The sequence below is a fragment of the Tasmannia lanceolata genome, unplaced genomic scaffold, assembly GCF_043159265.1.
Source record: "Tasmannia lanceolata isolate RefF3 unplaced genomic scaffold, GAP_Taslan_0.1 ptg000018l, whole genome shotgun sequence".
NCBI lineage: Eukaryota > Viridiplantae > Streptophyta > Magnoliopsida > Canellales > Winteraceae > Tasmannia > Tasmannia lanceolata.
In genome coordinates this window covers 62,493,356-62,515,702 of record NW_027518695.1, presented here as the reverse complement: position 1 = coordinate 62,515,702, position 22,347 = coordinate 62,493,356, and the positions used below count along the sequence as shown (strand labels likewise).

Sequence of the window (22,347 nt, the reverse complement as noted above, 5' to 3'; positions counted from 1 at the left end):
ACTATGAGAGACTCCATAGGTGGAATTAAGAGATATAAAGAAAATTTGATTGCAAAGGCTTCACTCGGAAAGAAACAATAAGAATACTTTCTCTCATGTTTTAAGAAATATTCCTTTGGAATGGTCATGAAGTTTGTAACTCGTTGTGATCTAGAGTTACAATAAATGATTATAAAAGTGACTTTCTTAAAAGGTGACCCATTTGAGGTTATTTATAACCTGAAGGTTTTGAGGCTAAGGAAAGAGGCACATAGTCTGTTGACTTAGAGATTCTGCTTAAGGTTTAGAGCAGACTTCTTGACAATAGTACATAAAGTTTCATTTAGTACTCTATGTTAGATTGTAAGGAATTGTCACAAAATAATGAATATATCTTAAAGTCAGTGGGAGTAATATTATCTTCCTCGTGTTATGTGTTGATATTATACTACTTGTAGTAGTACTTGGCCATGTTCAGTGATATTCATACAAAAGAATTCAGGTGAAGCATCCTACATGATAGGAGTTTAGGTTCACCTAGTTGGAACTCGAGGATTGCTGAGATTGTAGAAAGCCTATATTGGTATAGTCCTTAAAGTATTGAAAATGGATAAATTATTCCATTTGTAGTGTTCCTATAGTTAAGGGTGATATATTCAGTCAGTTCTAAGGTCCCAGGATCGATTCATTATAGGAGCAAGTAAAGAGGTTCTCTAATAGTTCCGCAATTGGGGGTCTATTAAATGTTTAAATCTGCACGTATCTGTGTATAACCTATATGGTGGGCAAATTTAGAAAGTACCAATATTATTTATGTATGGATCATTGGAAATTTGTCAACAGGTTAGACATTGTCTGTAAGGGACTAAAGGTTTAATGCTCACATAAAGTAAATGAGAAAACCATAGTGTAATTGGTTAATCTAATTCTGACTGTTGTCGGAACACCTAGAGTTCTGCTCTAGTATATTTTGCAAAAAGTCCTAAATCGTGGAAGAATCTCAGATTGACACTCAGTTGTTTCTGTTGGATTTTTTTAATAATTTAATGTCTTTTAAGTTTTTTGACTGTTGAATCAAATTTCAAAAAGTGTACAACAGTTTTCTATTCTTAATTAGCCTTTATTTCATTTTCAATGTTTCATACGTTTTAGGCATTTGCCTCTTTGTATTATTTTATTAACTTTTAAAGCCTTTTATCTTTTGCACGTTTTTCCACTCTTGGATGTACGTTTTCCAAGTTTTTACTTGCAAACGTTCCAGTGACTTTACATAGAGAGACGTTGGGGAGTGTGGCTTACATACACATCCATAGTATATAAAAAGCATTCTTCTTCCTCTTGTTGGAGAAAAAAAAAGGCTCTCTCCCATCTCTCTAGTATATACTTGTCCTTTACAAGTTCTTTTTATTTTTTCCCCAATTTCATAAATTTTTCAAGAGCATTTCAAGTGGGCAATTTGTTCGGCATCAATCGTGTTCGCAAGGTCCGAGCCGGTGCGTGCACACCGTCAAAGACAAGTATAGTGGTGTTGTATCCTGGAGATAGGTCACAAGAGAACCCGATTGCATACCATTCGTGGAGGGGGCGATAATCTATCTTTAGGGTAGCGTTAATCCGTAACGCGCCTCTACCACTCATCTCTATTTGAAATTTCATTTCATTTTTATTATTATTTTTAGTTTGGTTCTTGCTAACGGGTTTGAGGTTTACATTCAAGATCATCAAAGGTAATTTCAATTTCATTTTTTCCGGAATACATATTGAATAGATTGTTGAACTAATCTATTTACCCAAGATTATTTCTAACAGTTTCCACCTTGGGTACAGAGTTTATTGTGTACTTCAAGGCCTTGTATTATGCCTTGAAGTCGCAGAATTTTATATCAGGGTTTTATCTTATTGATAGTCGACAAGTTACTGAGAATGTATTATGATAATTCCGCTGCGGTTTTACAATTCCAAGAACGACAAATCAAGTAATGGGGTCAATGAATTGACATATTGTCGTGAGGAAGTTCAGAATCAGTGTGTATCTGAAGATTACATAAGCACCGCACTTATGTTGGCGGATCCTTTGATTGAGGGCTTGTCACCAAAGCTCTTCAGAACCGAAACCGAATATTTGTAATTATTATGAGTAAAGGGTGGCAAAATTGGCGGAACCGAACTGAAACCAAACCGAAAATTCAGTTTTGGTTCGGTTTTGGTTTGGTAAAACCAAACCGATTCAAATTTCGGTTTGGTTCGGTTTGGGGGTCAAACCGAACCGAAACCGAACCATTGCCACCCCTAGGTGTCCTTCATCAAATCCTTTCACTTATTCATTGCATCTTTGTGTTATTTTCCAATATTTTTTGTTATTTTCCAATAAGATGGGTGGAAAATACATTAATTGGACGGCTAGGATTGTCTAATCAGGGTGTTTGTATTTTAGTGTAAAATCAAGGGCTCTGCATTCCTCGGGTGAAAAGATAATAAAGTAATTTCAATGGGTGTCGGGGCTCTTCCTTCTTTTTATTCGCGTGAAAAGATAATAAAGTGGGTTAGGTAGTCAACCTTTTATCTTCCTTCTTTTTATTCCTGAGAAAAGGCTTTATATGAGATAAAGTGGGGTCAATCAAAGATATTTCTCCATCATCCGGCAGCAGATCTGAAGCATTGACGGCCATCCTCCAAACATTCTCAATGATATCATTTCCTCTTTGATCTTCCATTCCTATTTTATTTTCCCCCTAATTCCTCATTTCTCTCACTCTTTGTTCTTATTATCTTCTTCAGTCTCGTCTATTTGTTTGGTTAGTGCTTGATTAATTGGTTTGGTATTTTATTCAATGGATTTTTTGATATATAAAGATATTTAATTTTTAAAAAGAAAATAGCATCGATAGGTGTTTAATACATAATAGAGAAATGTTCCTGTGTATGGGTTTTGGGCTTTAGGCATGCATCAATCATATAACATTTCTAAACAGTTAGGCTAAAACTATTCGTATCTGGCTATTATGGGTGATAGGTTTTGATGAAACCCATGCAGAACATGAACTGTGCATTGGCGAGGCCCAGAAAAAGCTTCATGTTTTAATGATGGCACCTTGCCACCCATCACTATCCACAAATAGGATCAACTCGAAATTTCAGTAGAGAGAGAGAGAGAGAGAGATCAGCAAATCATAATCAAGACACAATGAATGGACCCGGGATTGTAGTAGAGATAGTGCTCTTCTTTACAATCGCAATGTTCTGTTACATTACAAAAGAATGAATTAATATTCTGAGAAGAAGACAGAAAATTGAAAGTGGTTACCAATATAGTAAATTGATTGAATTTTGGCAGTCAAGAGGATGCCTTTGTCAAAGAGAAGCACCATAAAGATTCATCTTATAAAAAGAGGAGAAAAACTCAAAAGAAAATTATAAAAAAATGCTACAAAAGCATTGGGTATTGTCCTTGTCCCGAATTGAACCTGCAAAAGAATGCACAAGAGATTAACTAAGATCCTTGGAGAATTGCAAACTTAAAAAATAATAAATACTAAACTGAAGAGGAGATAAGATAGCAAGGTTTTACATGTAACTAAATTGGAAATATGTTTGCTACATAACGCGAAATAGATCCTATTGATTTCTAAAGATTGTCTATAGTAAGGTTTTACATCTGTTTAATACGTTTGTAAATAACTTTACTATTCAAGATAGAAAGGTCTTACGTCTGTTTCAAAGAAGTGGATTAACAACTATAATAGACAAAATATTCTCAGTAATAGCTACATAAATCTTGATAACAAATCTTGATATAGGAAATGAGATCGGATTAGGAGAAGTCGAAATCCTGGAATAGGAAAGGTTCTATACATTATGCTTTTGGCTATAAATCAGAATACAGGAAAGGGATTCGTTGAATTTAATACGTTTGGAAATATAAATTGGTAGTCGGAAAGATATTAGAGGACAGCTGATTTAGTAATATTAAAGAGGACAGTTGTTTGTAAATGAAAATAATTCCTTTTTTGTGGATTTTTATTGGTATAGAATGCCAAACGTTAAGTTAGAAAGTATTCAAAATAGAAACATTTTTAATAGGTTTTTATGGGGTCAATCATATTGTGTTAAATGGGGTATGCTTGATCACATATAGCTATTGTTAGCATTTGATGGTTATAAACTTAAGCATGGTTTATGAATTTTATATCTTCTTATAAGTACTACATGATTCTCTATTTACAGGTCGAGTTTATATTGTATGACCTTAACTTATTATTGCATTTGGTTGGATTTATTAGTGAATTTTGTGCATTTCCTTGATATTAATTTAGAGATAATCACCATTTAGTTTAGTAATATCAAACATTTAAAATGCAGGTGCTTCATGTGGGGTGGCCAGGAAGGTTAAGCATTCTACGCAAGTTCAATGAATCTGACTTTCCAATTTCGGAGATTTATCCATTGTAGCAGAATAACGTGTTGGCAAAAGCTCTTGATGTTTAAAGATAAGAATGCAGAATATAAAAACTTCTGAATGCTTTAGTTATTTTTGAGGTTATTAGAGTTTGGTTTTGGTTAAGTTATTTTAGTGTAGCTAGGGGCGTTAGTAATACTCAAGTCCTCTTTGTTTGGAGGAGCATTTGTGGGATTTCATTCATTTCCTTTACTAACCTGTGGCCATTGACAAATTTCGGTTTCAAATTTTGCTTTCATGTAAATGGAAGGGCCATAAATATATTACTAGTGGATAATCGCACGGGGCGAAAGATAATTTAGATATAACTACTTCAATTGAAAGATATATGACAGTGTTTTAAATTTTAGAGGAATGATAGATGCAAGGGCCGGGAAAGGGCCCTTGAATACATCCACGTAATATTCGGTAACCGCTTGAGAAATTGAATTCGGCTGCACTATATGGCGTCGATGTATTAATTGGCCCTTTTCCGGTCCTTGCATAAAGAGAGCCCTTGCATCTATCATTCCTCAATTTTTATGGAAATATGACAGAGATTTTATGAAGAACGCCATCAATACAAAGGGAAAATGCCTTACCCAACTGGTAACCCACTACTTGATTTCTCTTGACCATGAGAATTAATGTGATGGTTTTAGATGGTTAAATGGAAAAATATCTCATAGTCTGATCTCTTTGAGGCTTTGAGCTACCCGATATTCGCCAAATTTCAAAAAAAATTTACTTGTTTGAGAAGCATATTGTTTATACATGTTTACCTGATTGTACAAAAAACGCAAAACACAATCAGAAAACTTAATGAAATGATGGAAAATTTAAAAAGTTGATTTAGGGCATGTTTGGTAATACTTCTCATTACCATAATGAGAATATTCCTAACTTCGTAAGCGAGTCCCTGTTGCTCCCAAAATCTCTCGTTTGTTTTTGCAAACGGACTTCTAATTTCTAAACATCTTTTACATTTTTCCAATTTTCTCATTCACATCGCCAATAAAAGCTGATCAAGCCATTTTATGAATGGAAGCCGAACAGAACCTTAATTTCAGAAATTATTTCAAAATTAAAGCAATGACACAAAATCAGAAATTGTTTCGAACTTCAAACAATGAGGAAGCCGTTATTTTGTTGTCCAGACATGGGCATCTTGCAAGTGCAAACCATTTCACTTGGTACCACTCTCATTTCAGATATTTGACATGTATCTTCCATGGCTAGCCGTGAATAGTGTCTTGATAGGGCTGCAGCAGGGTCGGGTTGGCCTGGGCTTTTCAAAACTCTAGCCCAACCTGAATCCCATTATCTTAGCCCTGAGCCTGCCCTGACCCTGAGTCAAGACCTAAGAAACCTCAACCCAAGCCCGCCTTGATTGGGAGCTAGCCTTGATTGACCCTTGTGAAAATGATGAGAGCACTATCATGTTTTGATAATTAACAAACCCACCTGTCTTTTGTTCTTTAATTTGCTGATGAGAGCTTTTTGAGAAATGTAATAACCTTTTGACAGTTCTTCAAATAATAAAATACGAGATGGGATGTGAAGTGAAGATATCAAATATGGTTGTGCTGATATCAATTCCCTTCATAAATATGGGATTTGCTAGCGTCATCCCAGATGGTCTGTTGCATGTCAGATGAGCCAAAATGAAGACAAAAGCTGGTAAAGTGAGCCTATGTGGCTGGTCTGACATGCAACGGACCATCTCCGATGAACGCTAAACAAATAAGTCAAAATCTGCTGAAAATTAAAGTAAGCCCTCTCTTGCTTTTCTCATGCAAAAGTCAGCCTTGAAATGGCTTTCCGCCAAATTGCCCAGCAAATACCTTCATAATAGCTTTTTGGATAGCTTTTTAGATGATAAAAGACGAGATGAGTTAATGCAATTATCAAAAGATAGTAGTGCTAATATAAGTAGCCATGACTAAATTATCTTTGATACTTTGATGGGTCCGTCATATATGATAGCCATAGCCCCAAGTTAATGAAATTATAGTGATTTGATCATCCTAATCATCTGGTTGGAGGATTTTTGCCCCTTCATCTATCTATCTATACTAAGGATGTTTCTTTCCATTGTCAGACCATTTCTTTCCAATGATTTTTTGTTACTGGAAAATCCTTTCTCCATGCCTCATGCTATGTTTTCTTTCCATTGTCAGCCTTCATTTGTGTTATTTTCTGATGAAATAGTGTTTGTCTGTTTTAGCAAAATGGGGCCTTTAAAGTAGTTTTAGGCCTCATTTGGGATGAGATTTTTAGGTGAGAAATTATTTGATTTGCTTTTGGTTATTTAAGAAATATCTGTATGTTATTAATTTTAGGATATTGAAGCTTCTTAGTATCGATTATACTGCTGCTTGTATTTGAGAATTGAGTTTTTTTGTTATTATAAATTATCTGATCTTTTCTTTAAAACTGGTATTTATTTTTCTTGTTGAATATTTTTAGCTATTAATTTTACGTTGTTGAATTTCCCTAATATCGATTCTGCTGCTTTTATTTGAGATTTTGAGAATTGGGTTTTATTTTCTTCCTTGTAATTTATCTTGATATTTTCTTTAAATTTGGTATTTCATTCTCTCTTATAATTATTTTCTTGTTGACTGTTTCTAATTTCATGGTTTCTGCTGCCAACAGAAACTGCCCCAAAGCCCATTTTTCCACAGTTCTATATTGGAACTAATGGCCATTTTTTCTTACATTTCTCATTTTTTTTAGGGGAATTATTTCTTTTGTTGGGACTATATTGGGGCAATTTTTTATTCTGGGCAAGATGGCTTTAGCCTTTACCAATCTTTCTTGGTGGCTATGGGGTGGAAAATATCATGAATCCACAATTTCCTCTAGTTCCCCTTTAAATTCCTCATTGGATTTAGGTTTAGGCCTGCGGGAGCCTGATTTTTTATAGTTTCAATCAGTTAAGGGAACTAAGATACGTTCTTGGTATGATCTGGTTTTAGTTTCATCTGATGGTGGTTGTTTGTTGGGGGTCAGAATCAGATGATTCAGACTGGTCAATTGGGTGGTTGGAACCTCATGGTTCTAATTTCCAGATCGATGATGATGAAACGGAGAGCAGTTTTGCGGTGCTGGTTCCGTGACGTGGCCGTAGCGAGATGGTGGAGAATTCGATGAACCAGCTTTTGGGTGCGATTCCAAATGGGTATTCTGCTGGTAAGTATGTAATTTATCTTTCTTTTTTATTTTTATTTTGCTTCTAAAAGTTGATTGCTTGTATAAATTAGATATGGTATTAAAAAAAAAGAAAACTATTTATGGATATTGGTTGCAAGGGTATATCAACCACAGTGAAGGGTATTCCACATGGTCTGAAATATCGACATGGCGAACCAAAAACATTACGCGGATTTTCGAACCCGGGATTTCTTCAAAATTGTAGCTAAGAGAAAAGAGAAGAAGCCGGTCGTCGTTTTTGACTCGTTTTTTGACTTCTCGCCCTTCTTTCCATCAGCAAGAGAGTAGCAGATCCTCCCATATTTTCAAGTTTTAGAAATCTCAGAATGCAGGAGAGATTTTTAAAACCTGAATTTCTCACTTAAAATCCAAGAAATGCTGTCAGGGCAGCATACAATAGCTTGATCATGAACCCTCTATAACACTGTTTTCAAACTTAAAACCTGGATTCTAAAATCCTCGTATCCAAACGGCCCCTTAGAGTGAGAAGAAAGCTAAATTCTTGTGAAAAAGAGAGAGGGGTGAAGTGGCTTAAAATAGAGTAACAATTAAAAATGTTAAAAACTTACAAAACAAGATCACTTATTTCCATTTTAGTTAAATAGTAAAGGATATTTCATTAGTAAAATGCCAAAAGGGGTGGTGGGGATCTGTATTTGTTCTTCAGGTTGATCAAAAGGTGTAGAAATAGCTAGAACTGAATTCGTAAACTATGGAAAAGCATCGAAGATAGTAGAAGAGACACTGATGTAAGTAAAGCAAATTATATAAAAGAATAATCGCAGGAATAACTTAAGAATTGTGATGGTAAGGGACTTTTCATGCTATAAAAGATAAAATTCGCTTTAGATTGTTTCTCTGAACTTAGAAAATCATGGATAATTTCTTTTAAATCACAACTTTTATACTGCACATTTGATGTATTTGCTTGTCCTCTGCGAAGTCATCCATAAATTGAGCATCGTTAATTAACCTATCCTCATTTTGGAAAACCAAATTGCAGGAAGAGATGTGATATAAACCCAAACCATTCAAGTATTCCAGAGCAAGAAGACAACAGGGCAGAAAGAGTCAGGAATAGGCCACAATGGATGAGGGATTACGTGGAGGGTTAGAATAGCAAATAGATGAATTAGATTAATAGATAAGCATTTCCTTAAGCACTTCTGTTTTGAAGTAATCAATGTAACACAATGCAGGTGTTGCCCTATTAAAGGAGCTCACTCTGTCAGTACAAAAAAATATAGAAAACAGAAAAATATTCCCAATCTCTCTCTCTCTCTCTCTCTCTCTCTCTCTCTCTCTCTCTCTCTTCTTTTCCCTTTCTTTTGCCCTAACCCTACCTAATTGATCTTCAACTGCATTAGGCTCATAACATTGGCGCTTTCATTGAGTCCGTCGGAATCAATGGCCGACAGCACATGCGCGCAATCCAAGATTGATGAGCAATTCAAACTTCATCAACAGCAACTCAACGAATTGCGATTAACTCAGACGCAGCAACAATAGGAACTCGTCAATATGATTAAGCAATTACAAGTTCGTCTCCCATCAACAAGTTTTCACCCAATCCCTGGCGACGATCAGTCTTCTGCCAGCGCCCCTGAAGGACTCACTCCTCTTCATCCAACTTACAACAAATTCATTCGCATGGATGCTCCGAAATTTGATGGCTCAAATCCGATGGGCTGGGTATTCAGAGTAGAGCAGTTTTTCAACTATTACAGCACTCCAGATGATCAACGTTTGATGATCAGCTCTTTCCATTTGGAAGGACCTGCCTTTTCATGGTTTCAGTGGGCAAAAGCAAACAATCTGATCAATTCCTGGAAAGGGTTCTTGGACGCAATCCAACTGCGATTTGGCCGATCTCTATACACAGATCCAACGGGGGAATTATCAAAATTACAACAATCTTCCTCCGTTGCTGATTATCAGTCGCGATTTGAGGAGCTCTCCAATCAGGTCACTAGGCTTTCTGAATCTTTCCTTATTAGCTGTTTTATTTACGGTCTCAAACCAGATCTAAAAAGGGAACTCCTAGTTTTGCAACCTTCTTCCCTTTTACAAGCGATGTCTCTAGCAAAAATCTATGAAGAAAAATATGAAGATATCAGGAAGTTTTGGCGATCGACTTGGCAAAAACCTACAGGAGGCCCTGGTTTATTACCAACTCCTTCGGTTTTTCCTAGTAAAGCCATTGCAGCACCTCCTGCAAAACAAACACCGGTGAGAACACGTCAATTAACGAAGGAAGAAATGAAAGCAAAACGAGAAAAAGGACTTGGTTATTTCTGCGATGAGAAGTATAGTCCTGGACATGATTGTCGCAAACGACTATACCATTTGGCTGCATTTGACGATGACATCGATCCAGAGGATGTCCCTGATATGGAAGACATTGCAGAGGACGTTACATTGACTACTCCAGGCGAGAAATCAGCAGAAATTAGCTTTAATGCTCTCGTGGGCTAGCAAAATCCGAGTACCATCCGCGTTACTGGGGTAAATTCTAACCATTCTTTCCATGTTTTAATTGATAGCGGTTCCACCCACAATTTTGTGAAAGAAAGGGTCGTCAAATCGATGAATTGGCCAATTATTCCGACTACTCCATTCAGAGTCTTAATCGGAAATGGCGAGTCTCTCCTCTGCACCAAAAAATGCCTAAATGTTAAGATCAATTTACAATCACACGATTTTACATTTGATCTTTTTATCTTGCCCATCAAGGGAGCAAACATTGTGTTAGGGATTCAATGGTTGGCAGAGCTGGGGCCAATTGTCACAAATTACCGAGTCGCTACAATGGAGTTTAATTGGCAGGGAAAGCCTGTCACACCTGTGGGTGAAGCAGAACTCAATCCACACCCTCTTAAAGCTACCCACTTGAAACGTTTCACTAAAGCTGATTTGATTGCCTCCTGTTTCCAATTGATATATCCCGAGAAAACCCTCAGTAAACATTCGGTCCAGGAAAACCTTCTCACTGAATTGCCATCGAACATCCCCCCTGCAGTTGTTGATCTTTTACACCAATTTTCGGGAATTTTCCAACTACCTACTACATTACCCCTTCCTAGACCAATCGACCATCAAATTCACCTTATACCAGGTTCTTGTCCTATCAATGTCAAACCGTATCGTTATCCCCATTTTCAAAAAAATGAAATAAAACGTCTGGTCAGAGAAATGCTCGTTAATGGAATCATTGCTCCAAGTCATAGTCCTTTCTCCTCCCCTGTTTTATTAGTAAAAAAGAAGGATAATACATGGCGATTTTGTGTTGATTATCGCGCCTTGAATTCCATTACCATCAAGGATCGTTTTCCCATCCCAACTATTGATGAGCTCATGGATGAATTACATGGCGCCATGGTGTTTTATAAACTTGATCTTCGATCGGGCTATCATCAAATCCGCATGAGAACAGCAGATTGTGCTAAAACAGCTTTTCGAACCCACGAAGGCCATTACGAATTTTTAGTTATGCCCTTCGGTCTTACCAATGCTCCATCCACCTTTCAACGTACAATGAACACCATATTCCAACCTTATTTACGACAATTTGTCATTGTATTCTTCGATGACATACTCGTTTACAGCAAATCAATGGAAGATCATGTTCATCATTTGTACTCTGTTTTGGAGTGTTTGGCCACAAATCAACTATTTCCTAAATTGACTAAGTGTCAATTTTGCCAATCACAAATAGACTATTTGGGCTATTTGGTTTCAGGCGTGGGGGTCCAACCAGATCCAGCAAAAGTTCAAGCAATGCTCAATTGGCCTAGACCGCTTACTCTGAAGCAGTTGCGAGGATTCTTGGGTCTCACATGGTATTATCGACGGTTTGTCCATCACTATGCCACAGTGGCGTATCCTCTAACTAATCTTTTAAAAAAGATGCTTTTACTTGGACTCAAGAAGCTCAATCTGCTTTCGATCAACTCAAAAGATTAATGACTCAAGTCCCTGTATTGGCCTTACCCGATTTTTCCAAGGAATTCGGATGCTTCCCGTTTAGCCATTGGAGCTGTTTTGATGCAGGACAGACATCCCATTGCTTATTTCAGCAAAAAAATGTCACCTACGATGTCTCTTGCGTCCACATATGTCAAAGAATTGTTCGCCATTACAGAAGCCGTTAAGAAGTGGCGCCAATATTTGCTTGGACAACACTTCACCATCTATACAGACCATCGGAGTTTAAAAAGTCTAGTGGCACAGGTCATTCAGACCCCGGAACAACAACAATACCTCTGTAAATTACTGGGTTACAATTACTCTATTGTTTATAAACCAGGGAAGGATAACCCAGCGGCTGATGGCCTCTCTCGCATTGCAGAAGTGCCATCTGAATTAGAGCACAATGCAAGTTCCAACCTACAAATGGCAATGTCCAGTCCAGTTTTCGATATTACAAGTCAAATTCAATTAGAAAATACCACGGAATCTGAGCTCATAGCTAAACATGAAGAGATTGCACAAGGACATGCCCACCCCAGAATTTTCAGTTCGAAATGGCCTTCTGTTTCACAACCACAGGTTGTTTATTAGCTCCACATCTCCATTGCGATTTCGAATCATGTATGAATTCCATGGTTCACCTCAAGGAGGCCACAATGGGGTGTTGCGAACCATTCTTCGCATTTCTGCAAGTTTTTATTGGCTGACAATGAGGACAGACGTCAAGCAATTTATATGACAATGTCTTATTTGCCAACAAACGAAGTACACCACTTCTCCTCCAATGGGTTTACTACAGCCCTTACCGATACCCCGACAAATTTGGGAGGACATTGCCATGGATTTCATCACCGGCTGACCTAATTCTAATGGGTTCACAGTTATCTTGGTCGTCGTCGATCGATTGTCGAAGTATGCACACTTTGGAGCTGTTCCATCCTCTTATACTGCTGTCAAGGTTGCTCGTTTATTCACTGATATGGTAGTTAAGCACCATGGCATCCCTAAATCTATTGTGTCGGACAGGGACCCCATTTTCACTAGCAAATTTTGGTCAGAAGTGTGGAAGCTAAGTGGAACCACTTTAAAAATGTCGTCCACCTACCACCTTCAAACAGACGGGCAATCAGAAGTGTTGAATCGCTGTCTTGAACAATATCTCCGAGCTTTTTCTCAGGAAAATCCCAAATAGTGGCAGGCTTCTTTGCTATGGGCAGAGTACTCCTATAATACCTCATTTCACACCGCCATTAAAATGACCCCCTATGAGGCTGTCTATGGTAGACCTCCTCCGGCTTTACCAACTTATATAATGGGGTCTTCAAAAATTGCAGCAGCTGATGAGGAACTAATGCAACGAGACACGATTTTGAGTCAGCTCAAAACAAATCTACTTCAGGCCCAATCACGTATGAAATCCTTAGCGGACCAGAAACGCACTGATAAACAATTTGAGGTAGGCAATTGGATCCTTTTGAAACTTCAGCCCTACAGGCAACAGTCAGTAGCTCCACGATCCTCCCAGAAGCTAAGTAAACGTTTCTACGGAACCTATGAAATTGATTCCAAGGTGAGCGCGGTAGCATACAAATTGAAGCTTCCAGAGCATAGCCGCATTCACCCTGTGTTCCACATTTCACTGCTTAAACCGTATTATGGACCGACACCCCATACTCTCTGTGAACTACCATCCCAAAGCTTTAACAACCAACCTCTCATTTCACCACTGGCCGTTTTGAGTACCCGCACTGTCCTCCGTGATGACTTTCCAGTTAAACAAGTGTTGGTTCAATGGCGGGGACTGCTCCCTGAAAATACTTCATGGGAGGATGATACTGTACTTCAAAGGGATTACCCTCATTTGGACCTTGAGGACAAGGTCAGTTTCCAAGAGGGCAGCAGTGATATAAACCCAAACCATTCAAGTATTCCAGAGCAAAAAGACAACAGGGCAGAAAGAGTCAGGAATAGGCCACAATGGATGAGGGATTACGTGGAGGGTTAGAATAGCAAATAGATGAATTAGATTAATAGATAAGCATTTCCTTAAGCACTTCTGTTTTGAAGTAATCAATGTAACACAATGCAGGTGTTTTCCTATTAAAGGAGCTCACTCTGTCAGTACAAAAAAATATAGAAAATAAGAAAAATATTCCCAATCTCTCTCTCTCTCTTCTTTTCCCTTTCTTTCGCCCTAACCCTACCTAATTGATCTTCAACTGCATCAGGCTCATAACAAGATGATAGGGCTTCTTTGCCAGAGGTGCAAAAAACAAAAAAGAAAATTATAGGAATTTGATCTGTTGGTGAGCTTATTGAACCAAGCTTGTCTTTCAAGATACTGTCAGTTTAGTTCTTGATAATGATTGCTAAATTAAAAGATATACCATTTTATTCAATGTGTTAGTCTGAGTATACTTGGTTTCCTCGACTCTCACAGCATTGTACCCGTGTGTGGTTAGGGAAAGAAAGTAACAGTTTAAGGATGGGATGATTTATATAGTTTTGTGGGGGAAACTATAATGAAGATTCTTCTTAGATAACCATTGAAAGCTTTCATTTAGCGATCGACAATCCGCTTCTTGAAGAGGAGCTCAAGCGTGGTGGTAGTGTAGCAATTTCCTAGCCAAATAACCACATCACAAGGCTAATTCTTGTTAGAGATTTTCAAAATGGTATTAGAAAATTAAATAAATTTTCACAAGTTATATTTAAAATAGAGAAACAATTTTCAAACAGGGCCGATCGACCGGGGGTTCTCGGTCGACCGCGAATTGGTTACTGAAAACATAAATAAATTCCAGAAATGTGTGGGCGGTCGACCGCGGTTCATTGGATCGGAAAAAATAAAAAGTCCAGAAGCCTATCAGCGGGCGATCACGGTAGCCCCGGTCGACTGCGGCTGTTCAAAAATCTATCCGTTGGGAGAAAATAGACATGGTTTTTCACTTCCGTTTTCAAACCTTTTCATGTCCTTTTGCTTCCCAACAGTCATAGATGATTTTTAAACTCAAGGGACACTTTGTGAATGATCCAAAACCTTTGGAACATAAAGAGTTGCGATCAAATGGTCATTATTTAAACTAATCCAAGAGATGTCTTGAAGGGATGTTTCTCTTAATGAATAGATATCTAATGCTCTATAAAAAGAGCATAAATCTGTCTTTCTAATACACAGAAATACAGTTATTACTGTATTTTCCCTATCTCTAGCAATCTCCTACTCTCTTGATTTTCAAGATAATTTGTTCATACAAACAGTGCACTAAACACTATTTTTTGATAAAATAGTTTTAGTGGTTTTTCTCTAAGGCTTGAAGTTCTTAAAATGCGTTTTGGGTTTGATTCCGCTTGTGTGAGGTGTTGTCAAACATTTGTAGGATCTTCCTATAAGGCTTCATTGTATCTTGGAGGCAATTTATAGATCACCTTTGCACATAACTGGTGGGGGCGAAATTTATCTTAAGCGATTACGTGCCTTGAAGTAACCCTACAGAATTCTATCTTCTTGACAATCCTACCAACAATCTTAAGACAAATTTTTGTTGTTTCTGAGTGCTTCAATGACCTTATTTTCGATTCGTCAAATGACCCTAGACTTCGTCAAACTTGAGCATTTTGACAAAGAAAATTTCAAGCGGTGGCAGAAGAAGTTGCACTTCATTCTCACTTCACTCAAGGTGGTCCGTGTTCTCACAATCCCAAAGCCGGTGGTAGTTGAAAATGAGACTCTAGCGCAGGCACGTGCAAGGCTGAAATGGGAACAAGATAACTACATTTGCAAATGACACATTCTCAATGCTATGTCGGATACACTTTTCGACATATACCAAAGCATGAGATCAGCAAGTGAGATTTGGATTGCACTTGAAGCAAAGTACTTGGCGGAAGATGCAAGTAGCAAGAAGTTTACCGTAAGTCGTTTCTTGAATTTCCGCATGGTAGATGATAGATCGGTCATTGATCAGTTACATGAAATTCAATATATAGTAAGTCAAATACATTTGCAAGGCATTCTTCTTGATGATTCTTTCGTTGTTCCTTCGATAATTGACAAACTTCCACCAACTTGGAAAGACTTTAGAAAAAGTCTCAAGCATAAGAAAGATGAAATGTCTCTTGAAGATTTGGCTCAATGCCTCGGGATTGAGGAAGAGTCAAGGATAAGAGACAACAAAGAAGAGCATGAACCTCTATCCTCTAAAATCTATATGGTGGAAAATGTCAGGGAATTGAACCAACAAGGGAAAGGCAATCGGAAGAGAAACAAGAACCCCGAAAATAAATTCAATAAGAACAAGAAAAGAAAACGGGCTTGTTTCAATTGGGGCAAACCTGGTCATTACAAGAGTGAGTGTCAACTTCTTAAAGATAAGAAGTCGGATGCACCAACAAACAAAGAAAAGTTTGTGGCCATGATTTCAGAGGCAAATGTCCTTGAAGATGGCAATGATTGGTGGATTGACTCGGGTGCGACGAGGCATGTCTGTAAAGACAAGAACGTATTTTCATCTTATGAAATAGTTGAAGATGGAAGTGTGCTCTACATGAGCAATTCGTTGACAACAGAAGTCAAAGGAAGAGGAAAGGTGGAACTTGAATTCACATCTGGAAAATGTCTCACTCTAACCGATGTCAATCATGTACCAGAAGTTAGAAAGAATTTAGTGTCTGGAAGCATTCTTAACAAGAATAGCTTCAAACTTGTGTTTGAATCTGACAAGTTTATTCTTTCTAAAGGGGGTACTTTTATTGGGAATGGATACATGTATGAAGGAATGTTCAAATTGAATATTAATAAAGTGAATGTGTTTGCTTATATTGTTGAATCTTCTTCATCATTATGGCATAGTCGCTTAGGACATGTTAATACTAGGAAAATGGATGATATGGTCAAATTAGAATTGATTCCTAAGTATCAACATGACTTGGTAGACAAATGGCAAATATGCATGCAAACTAAGATCATTACAAAGTCTTTTCCTAAGGTATATAGGAATAATACCTTGTTAGACCTAGTTCATAGTAACATATGTGCTATACATAGTGTCCCCACTAGAGGAGGCAAAAAGTACTTTGTCACTTTCATTGATGCCTATTCAAAGCACTGTTATGTATATCTCCTTAGTAAAAAAAATGAGGTTTTAGAAAAGTTTATAGTATATAAAACTAAAGTAGAAAACCAATGTGGATCAAAGATTAAGTGCTTAAGATTCGATAGGGGTGGTGAATATTACTTTCCTGATTTTTGTGAATCGGAAGGCATTATTCATGAGACTACTGCTTCATATACTCCACAACAAAATGGAGTGGTTGAAAGGAAAAATAGGGCTTTAACTGAAATGGTAAATGCAATGCTTGTAAATTCTGGTTTAAACAAGAGTTTTTTGGGAGAAGCCTTACTTACAGTTTGTCACATCTTGAATAGAGTTTCAAGTAAGAAGTCTAATATAACTCTTTATGAGTTATGGAAGAAAAGAAAGCCAAACTTAAGTTATCTTAAAGTTTGGGGTTGTAGGGCCATAGTTAAAGTCCCCAAGTCTAAGTTAAGAAAGTTAGGTGATAAGGATATTGAATGTATTTTCTTAGGATATGCTATTCATAGTAAGGCCTACAGGTTTCTAGTGATAGAACCCAATGACTTTCTGGCGGTAAACATTATAGTTAAGTCAAGAGATGCTATTTTCTATGAAAATAGATTTACTTCTATTCCAAAGGAAGTTGAGTCTAGTACTTCCATGGAACCCTCTCTAGAACTTCAAAGAGAAGTCAGTGAATCTAGTGAAATAAGAAGTAAAAGAGATAGAAAAGAAAGAGTTTTGGTCCTAACTTTGTTACCTATCTAGTAGAAGGAACAAGAGAAAAACTCAAAACTTCTATAATGTTAGACTTAAACATAGAAAGTGACCCTCAAACCTATGTAGAAGCCATAAAGTCACACAATGCAGGTTTTTAGAAAGAAGCAATTAATGGTGAAATAGATTCTATCATGAGAAATAAGACTTGGATTTTGGTTGACCTACTACCTGGATCAAAACCAATAGGTTGTAAATAGATCTTCAAGAAGAAGATGAGAGTAGATGGATCAATAGAGAAGTTTAATGCAGGACTAGTTGCCAAAAGGTTTACACAAAAATCGGTATTGATTATTTTGACACTTATGCACTAGTTGCTAGGATTACTACCATTAGAGTCTTGATAGCTCTTGCTTCCAAATGCAAACTTCATATTCACCAAATGGATGTTAAAACTACATTCTTGAATGGTGAATTGGATGAAGAAGTATACATGGAACAATCAAAATGTTTCATATTATCAGGACAAGAGCATAAGGTTTGTAAACTAATCAAGTCTTTATATGGCCTTAAGCAAGCTCCTAAGCAATGACATGAAAGATTTGATAAAGTTTTAATGTCAAATGGCTATTGAATACATGAGTCAAATAAATGTATTTATAATAATTTGAAGGTAATAAAGGTGTTATAATATGTCTATTTGTTGATGACATGTTAATATTTAGTACAAATATTGAATATATTCAAAGTACTAAATCATTTTTGTCTCAAAACTTTGATATGAAAGACATGGGTGAAGCAAATGTAATCTTAGGAATAAGAATCATAAGGAATGATAATGGTTTGATTCTAACCCAATCTCATTACATAGAAAAGGTGCTTAAAAGATTTAATTATTTTGAGTGTTCACATGCTTCAACACCTCTTGATCCTAGTGGGAGACTATATCCTAATCATGATAGGATCATTTCCCAACTAAAGTATGCTAGTGCTATTGGTAGTCTCATGTATGCTATGACTTGTACTAGACTAGAAATAGCATTTGTAGTAGGTAAACTTAGTAGGTTTACCGGTAGTCCTGGTTTTGCACATTGGAATGCAATATATATAGTATTTAGATAGTTGGAGAGGACTATGGAATATGGTTTATGTTATAGTGAGTATCCAACAATGATAGAAGGATACACAGATGCAAGTTGGATAACTGAGCGTATATATCATACTTCAATCAGTGGGTGGATTTTCACTCTTGGTGGGGGAGCTATCTCCTGTGCCTCTAAAAAGCAAACATGCATCACTACTTCTAATATGGAAGCAGAGTTTATAGCCTTGGCTACATGTTGTAAAGAGGCAGAATGGCTTAGAAATTCGTTATTGGAAATTCCGTTATGGCCTAAACCAATGCCATCGATTTATGTCCATTGTGATAGCCATGCCACACTATCAAGGGCATATAATCATGTTTATAATGGTAAGTCCAGACATATAGGACTTAGACATAGTACTATAAGAGAGTTACCGACCAATGGTGTTGTAACTATTGGTTATGTGAGATCAAGCCAAAATTTGGCTGATCCTTTGACTAAAGCTCTTGCAAGAGATTTGATGTGTAAAACATTAGTAGGGATGGGGTTAAAGCCATTAACAAATTGTCACCAATGAGTAATAAACATCAAGTCTTGAGTTCAATGAGTCCAAGTACATCATATGAAGTGATTGCAAGCACTATAATATACATTATTTTCATCTCAAGGTAAAGTGCTTGGTACCTATAATGTTTACAAGGGTAAGGATGAACAAATAGGTTCTTAATAGACTTATAACATGGTGTTGGAGTGTTTTAGTTACATGGACACTCCTAATAAGTCTACCTATGTTTGTGTGGAAGTAGTGCTGCTTTCTATGAGACTTGGCTAGTTTCTAGAGCGCTCATGAAACCAAAATATAGACACAAGGCCAATACATGTGTCAGCTCTTAGAAACTGCCTATAAAGAAGAAATTTTATGTGTGAAGATGTGTCCAGTTAGCCGAATAGAATAGCTAGTTCAAAGATACGTCTACTATGCAATTCTGGCTAACTTTGATGTGTTTTCACTAAGTGAAGGTTCAAATCGAGAGATACTTTCATTTATGCATAAGGTTTCCAAGCCTGATGAGAAGGCTATTTTCATTTTGAAAATGGTAGGGGATTGTTAGAGATTTTCAAAATGGTATTGGAAAATTAAATGAATTTTCACAAGTTATATTTAAAATAGAGAAACAATTTCAAACAGGGCCGGTCGACCGGGGGTTCTCGGTCGACCGCGGATTGGTTACTTGAAACATAACAAATTCCAGAAAGGTGTGGGTGGTCGACCGCGGATAGCCTGGTTGACCGCTGTTCTTTGGAACGGAAAAATAAAAAGTTCAGAAGCCTATCGGCGGACGACTACGGTAGCCCTAGTCAACCACGGCTGTTCGAAAATCTATCCATTGGGAGAAAATAGACATGGTTTTTCACTTCCGTTTTCAAACCTTTTCATGTCTTTTTGCTTTCCAACAGTCATGGATGATCTTTAAACTCCAGGGACACTTTGTGAATGATCCAAAACCTTTGAATCGCAAAGAGTTGCGATCAAATGGTCATTATTCAAACCAATTCAAGAGATATCTTGAAGGGATGTTTCTCTTAATGAATAAATATCTAATGCTTTATAAAAAGAGCATAAATCTGTCCTTTTAATACACAGAAATACAGTTATTGCTGTATTTTTTCTTTCTCTCTAGCAATCTCCTACTCTCTTGATTTTCCAGATAATTTGTTCATACAAACAATGCATTAAACACTGGTTTCTGCTGAAACAATTTTAGTGATTTTTCTCTAAGGCTTGAAGTTCTTAAAAGGCGTTATAGGTTTGATTCCGCTTGTGCAAGGCGTCGTCAAACATTTGTAGGATCTTCCTACAAGGCTTCATTGTATCTTGGAGGCAATTCGCGGATCCTCTTTTCACACAACTGGGGGGGGGGGGGAATTTGTCTTAAGGAAAGCGATTACGAGCCTTGAAGCAATTCTACAAAATTCTATCTTCTTGACAATCCCACCAACAATTCTTTCCTTCCACCAAATACCAAATGTTTCACTTTTCGTCTTGTCTTATTAATTTGTTCTTTTTTACTGTACCAAATGTTTCATTTTTCGTCTTATGTTATTAAGTTCTTTAGTAGTAATTTCACTTACTTTTGTTAACATTGTCGACCGCATGGATGCAGTTCTTTGCTGTCACAAAATGCAAATTCTTATCATTTTCCAGTTGCCCCAAAATATTACAGTTATGATTTTCTTGACGTGGTGGTTTCCATTTGCAAGAGGATAAATTACATGGTGCAAGGCCTTACAACAATAAGGCCCTTGTACGGTGGAAGTAAACCTTGATATTTGACCCAACAGCATCTTCTCAAAAAGTGAGCTGCTGTTGGATCAAATATCAAGGGTGGTACCCCTACCGTATTGTTGTAAGGCCTTACACCATATAAAAACTCGTGCAAAAGCACCTTGCATAATTTGGAGGGTTCGGTATGTTACATGGATTCCTCTAAATGGGCTAAGTATATGTGTCAGACATGTGTCTGATTCCAATACTTTAGTCTTAATTATGACCCTTTTAGATTTCTTTTGTCTATCTTTTTCTACATACTACTACTAAAAATTTACAATTATCACCTGTTTTGAGTTTTTTTGAGTTTTTTGTATTTTAATAGTAAGTTTTTATGTGAATATAAAATAGGGAAAAATACAGTTACACCCCCTCAACTTTCTGACACATTCAACGTTAACCTTGTAGTTTCAAACTCATCAACTACTACCCTCGACTTTTAATTGTGTATAATCGTATCATATTGTAAATTGAAAGATTCAATTAGAAATATAAACAAATTCAAGACTAATAAAATAGCCAATTATTTATTTTTATCCAAATTCAGTAATTAAAATAAAAAAATACTATGATTAGTTATTCAATACCATACTACGAATTTTTTGCTAACATGCTTTTTTTTGTTTTGAAAAAACATTTTTTTTTTCAGTTACTAACAAACCAAAGTCTCCCTTAGAGTACCTGCCCTAAGCAAACAAACCAAAGTCTCCCTGAGAGCACCTGCCCTGAGGAAACAAACCAAGATTTTCCTAAGAGCACCTACCATGAGCAAACAAACCAAAGTCTCCCTGAGAGCCTCTGCCCTGAGAAAACAAACCAAGGTCTCCCTGAGAGCATCAGAGTAAGTATGTTTCTATACGGTAGCTCTTCAAGGTAAGTATGTTTCTACATGGTAACCCTCCAAATCAAAGCAAATCCGTTATTACACGGATGCTCTTTAGAGCAAACCCGTTACCACACGGTAGCTCTTCCAGGGTAAGCCCGTTACCACACGCTAACCTTCCCCCAAATCAGAGTAAGTCTGTTTCTACGCTATAGCTCCCCAAAATCAGTAACCCCCAAAAACCATAAACAGGATGCTATAAAAGCATCACACCCTTGTAAGTGTTCGTATCCATATGAACACTAGTCTTTGGCCAACCCTTAAGACAAATCAACCCTAGATGTCGAAGAGACATCTTCTCAAAATTCAAAATTGTTAAAACACAGTTTGACAGTCAAACCACTTACCCAAACCAAAGAGCGAATGACAGTCATGCATCTGCTCTACTCAAATCAAATCTTGCGTACAATCTGTTGTGCCGATCACCGGATGTCACTTCCGCATCTCTTTTATCAGTGTCAGCAGTGGATGTCAGAACGACATCCCTCAAGGTCCCTCCCCAAGTTAGGCTCTAAACCTGACTTCAGATGACACTCCCGGTGGTTGGAAACGATGTTCACCCAAAACTCGTTTTAAGCAGTCGTGTTTTCAAAACTCAAAAACCGCCAGCGAGCGGTTTCCACTCAAGGACCTGGCAGCAAGATTCCTCGGTGAAG

General features: G+C 37.1%; 1 protein-coding gene across 1 annotated transcript; it reads left to right on the top strand.

Moving 5' to 3' along the window:
- Positions 1-12,854: 12,854 nt before the first annotated feature.
- On the top strand, positions 12,855-13,604 carry LOC143850587 (uncharacterized). The gene has a single exon (XM_077359818.1). It carries the CDS (start codon positions 12,855-12,857, stop codon positions 13,602-13,604), a length of 750 nt encoding a protein of 249 aa, XP_077215933.1.
- The last annotated feature ends 8,743 nt before the right edge of the window (positions 13,605-22,347 follow it).

Bases quoted from the DNA above. Each gene is read 5' to 3' on its own strand.
- LOC143850587 (XM_077359818.1), top strand. From the start codon at position 12,855: ATGACCCCCTATGAGGCTGTCTATGGTAGACCTCCTCCGGCTTTACCA.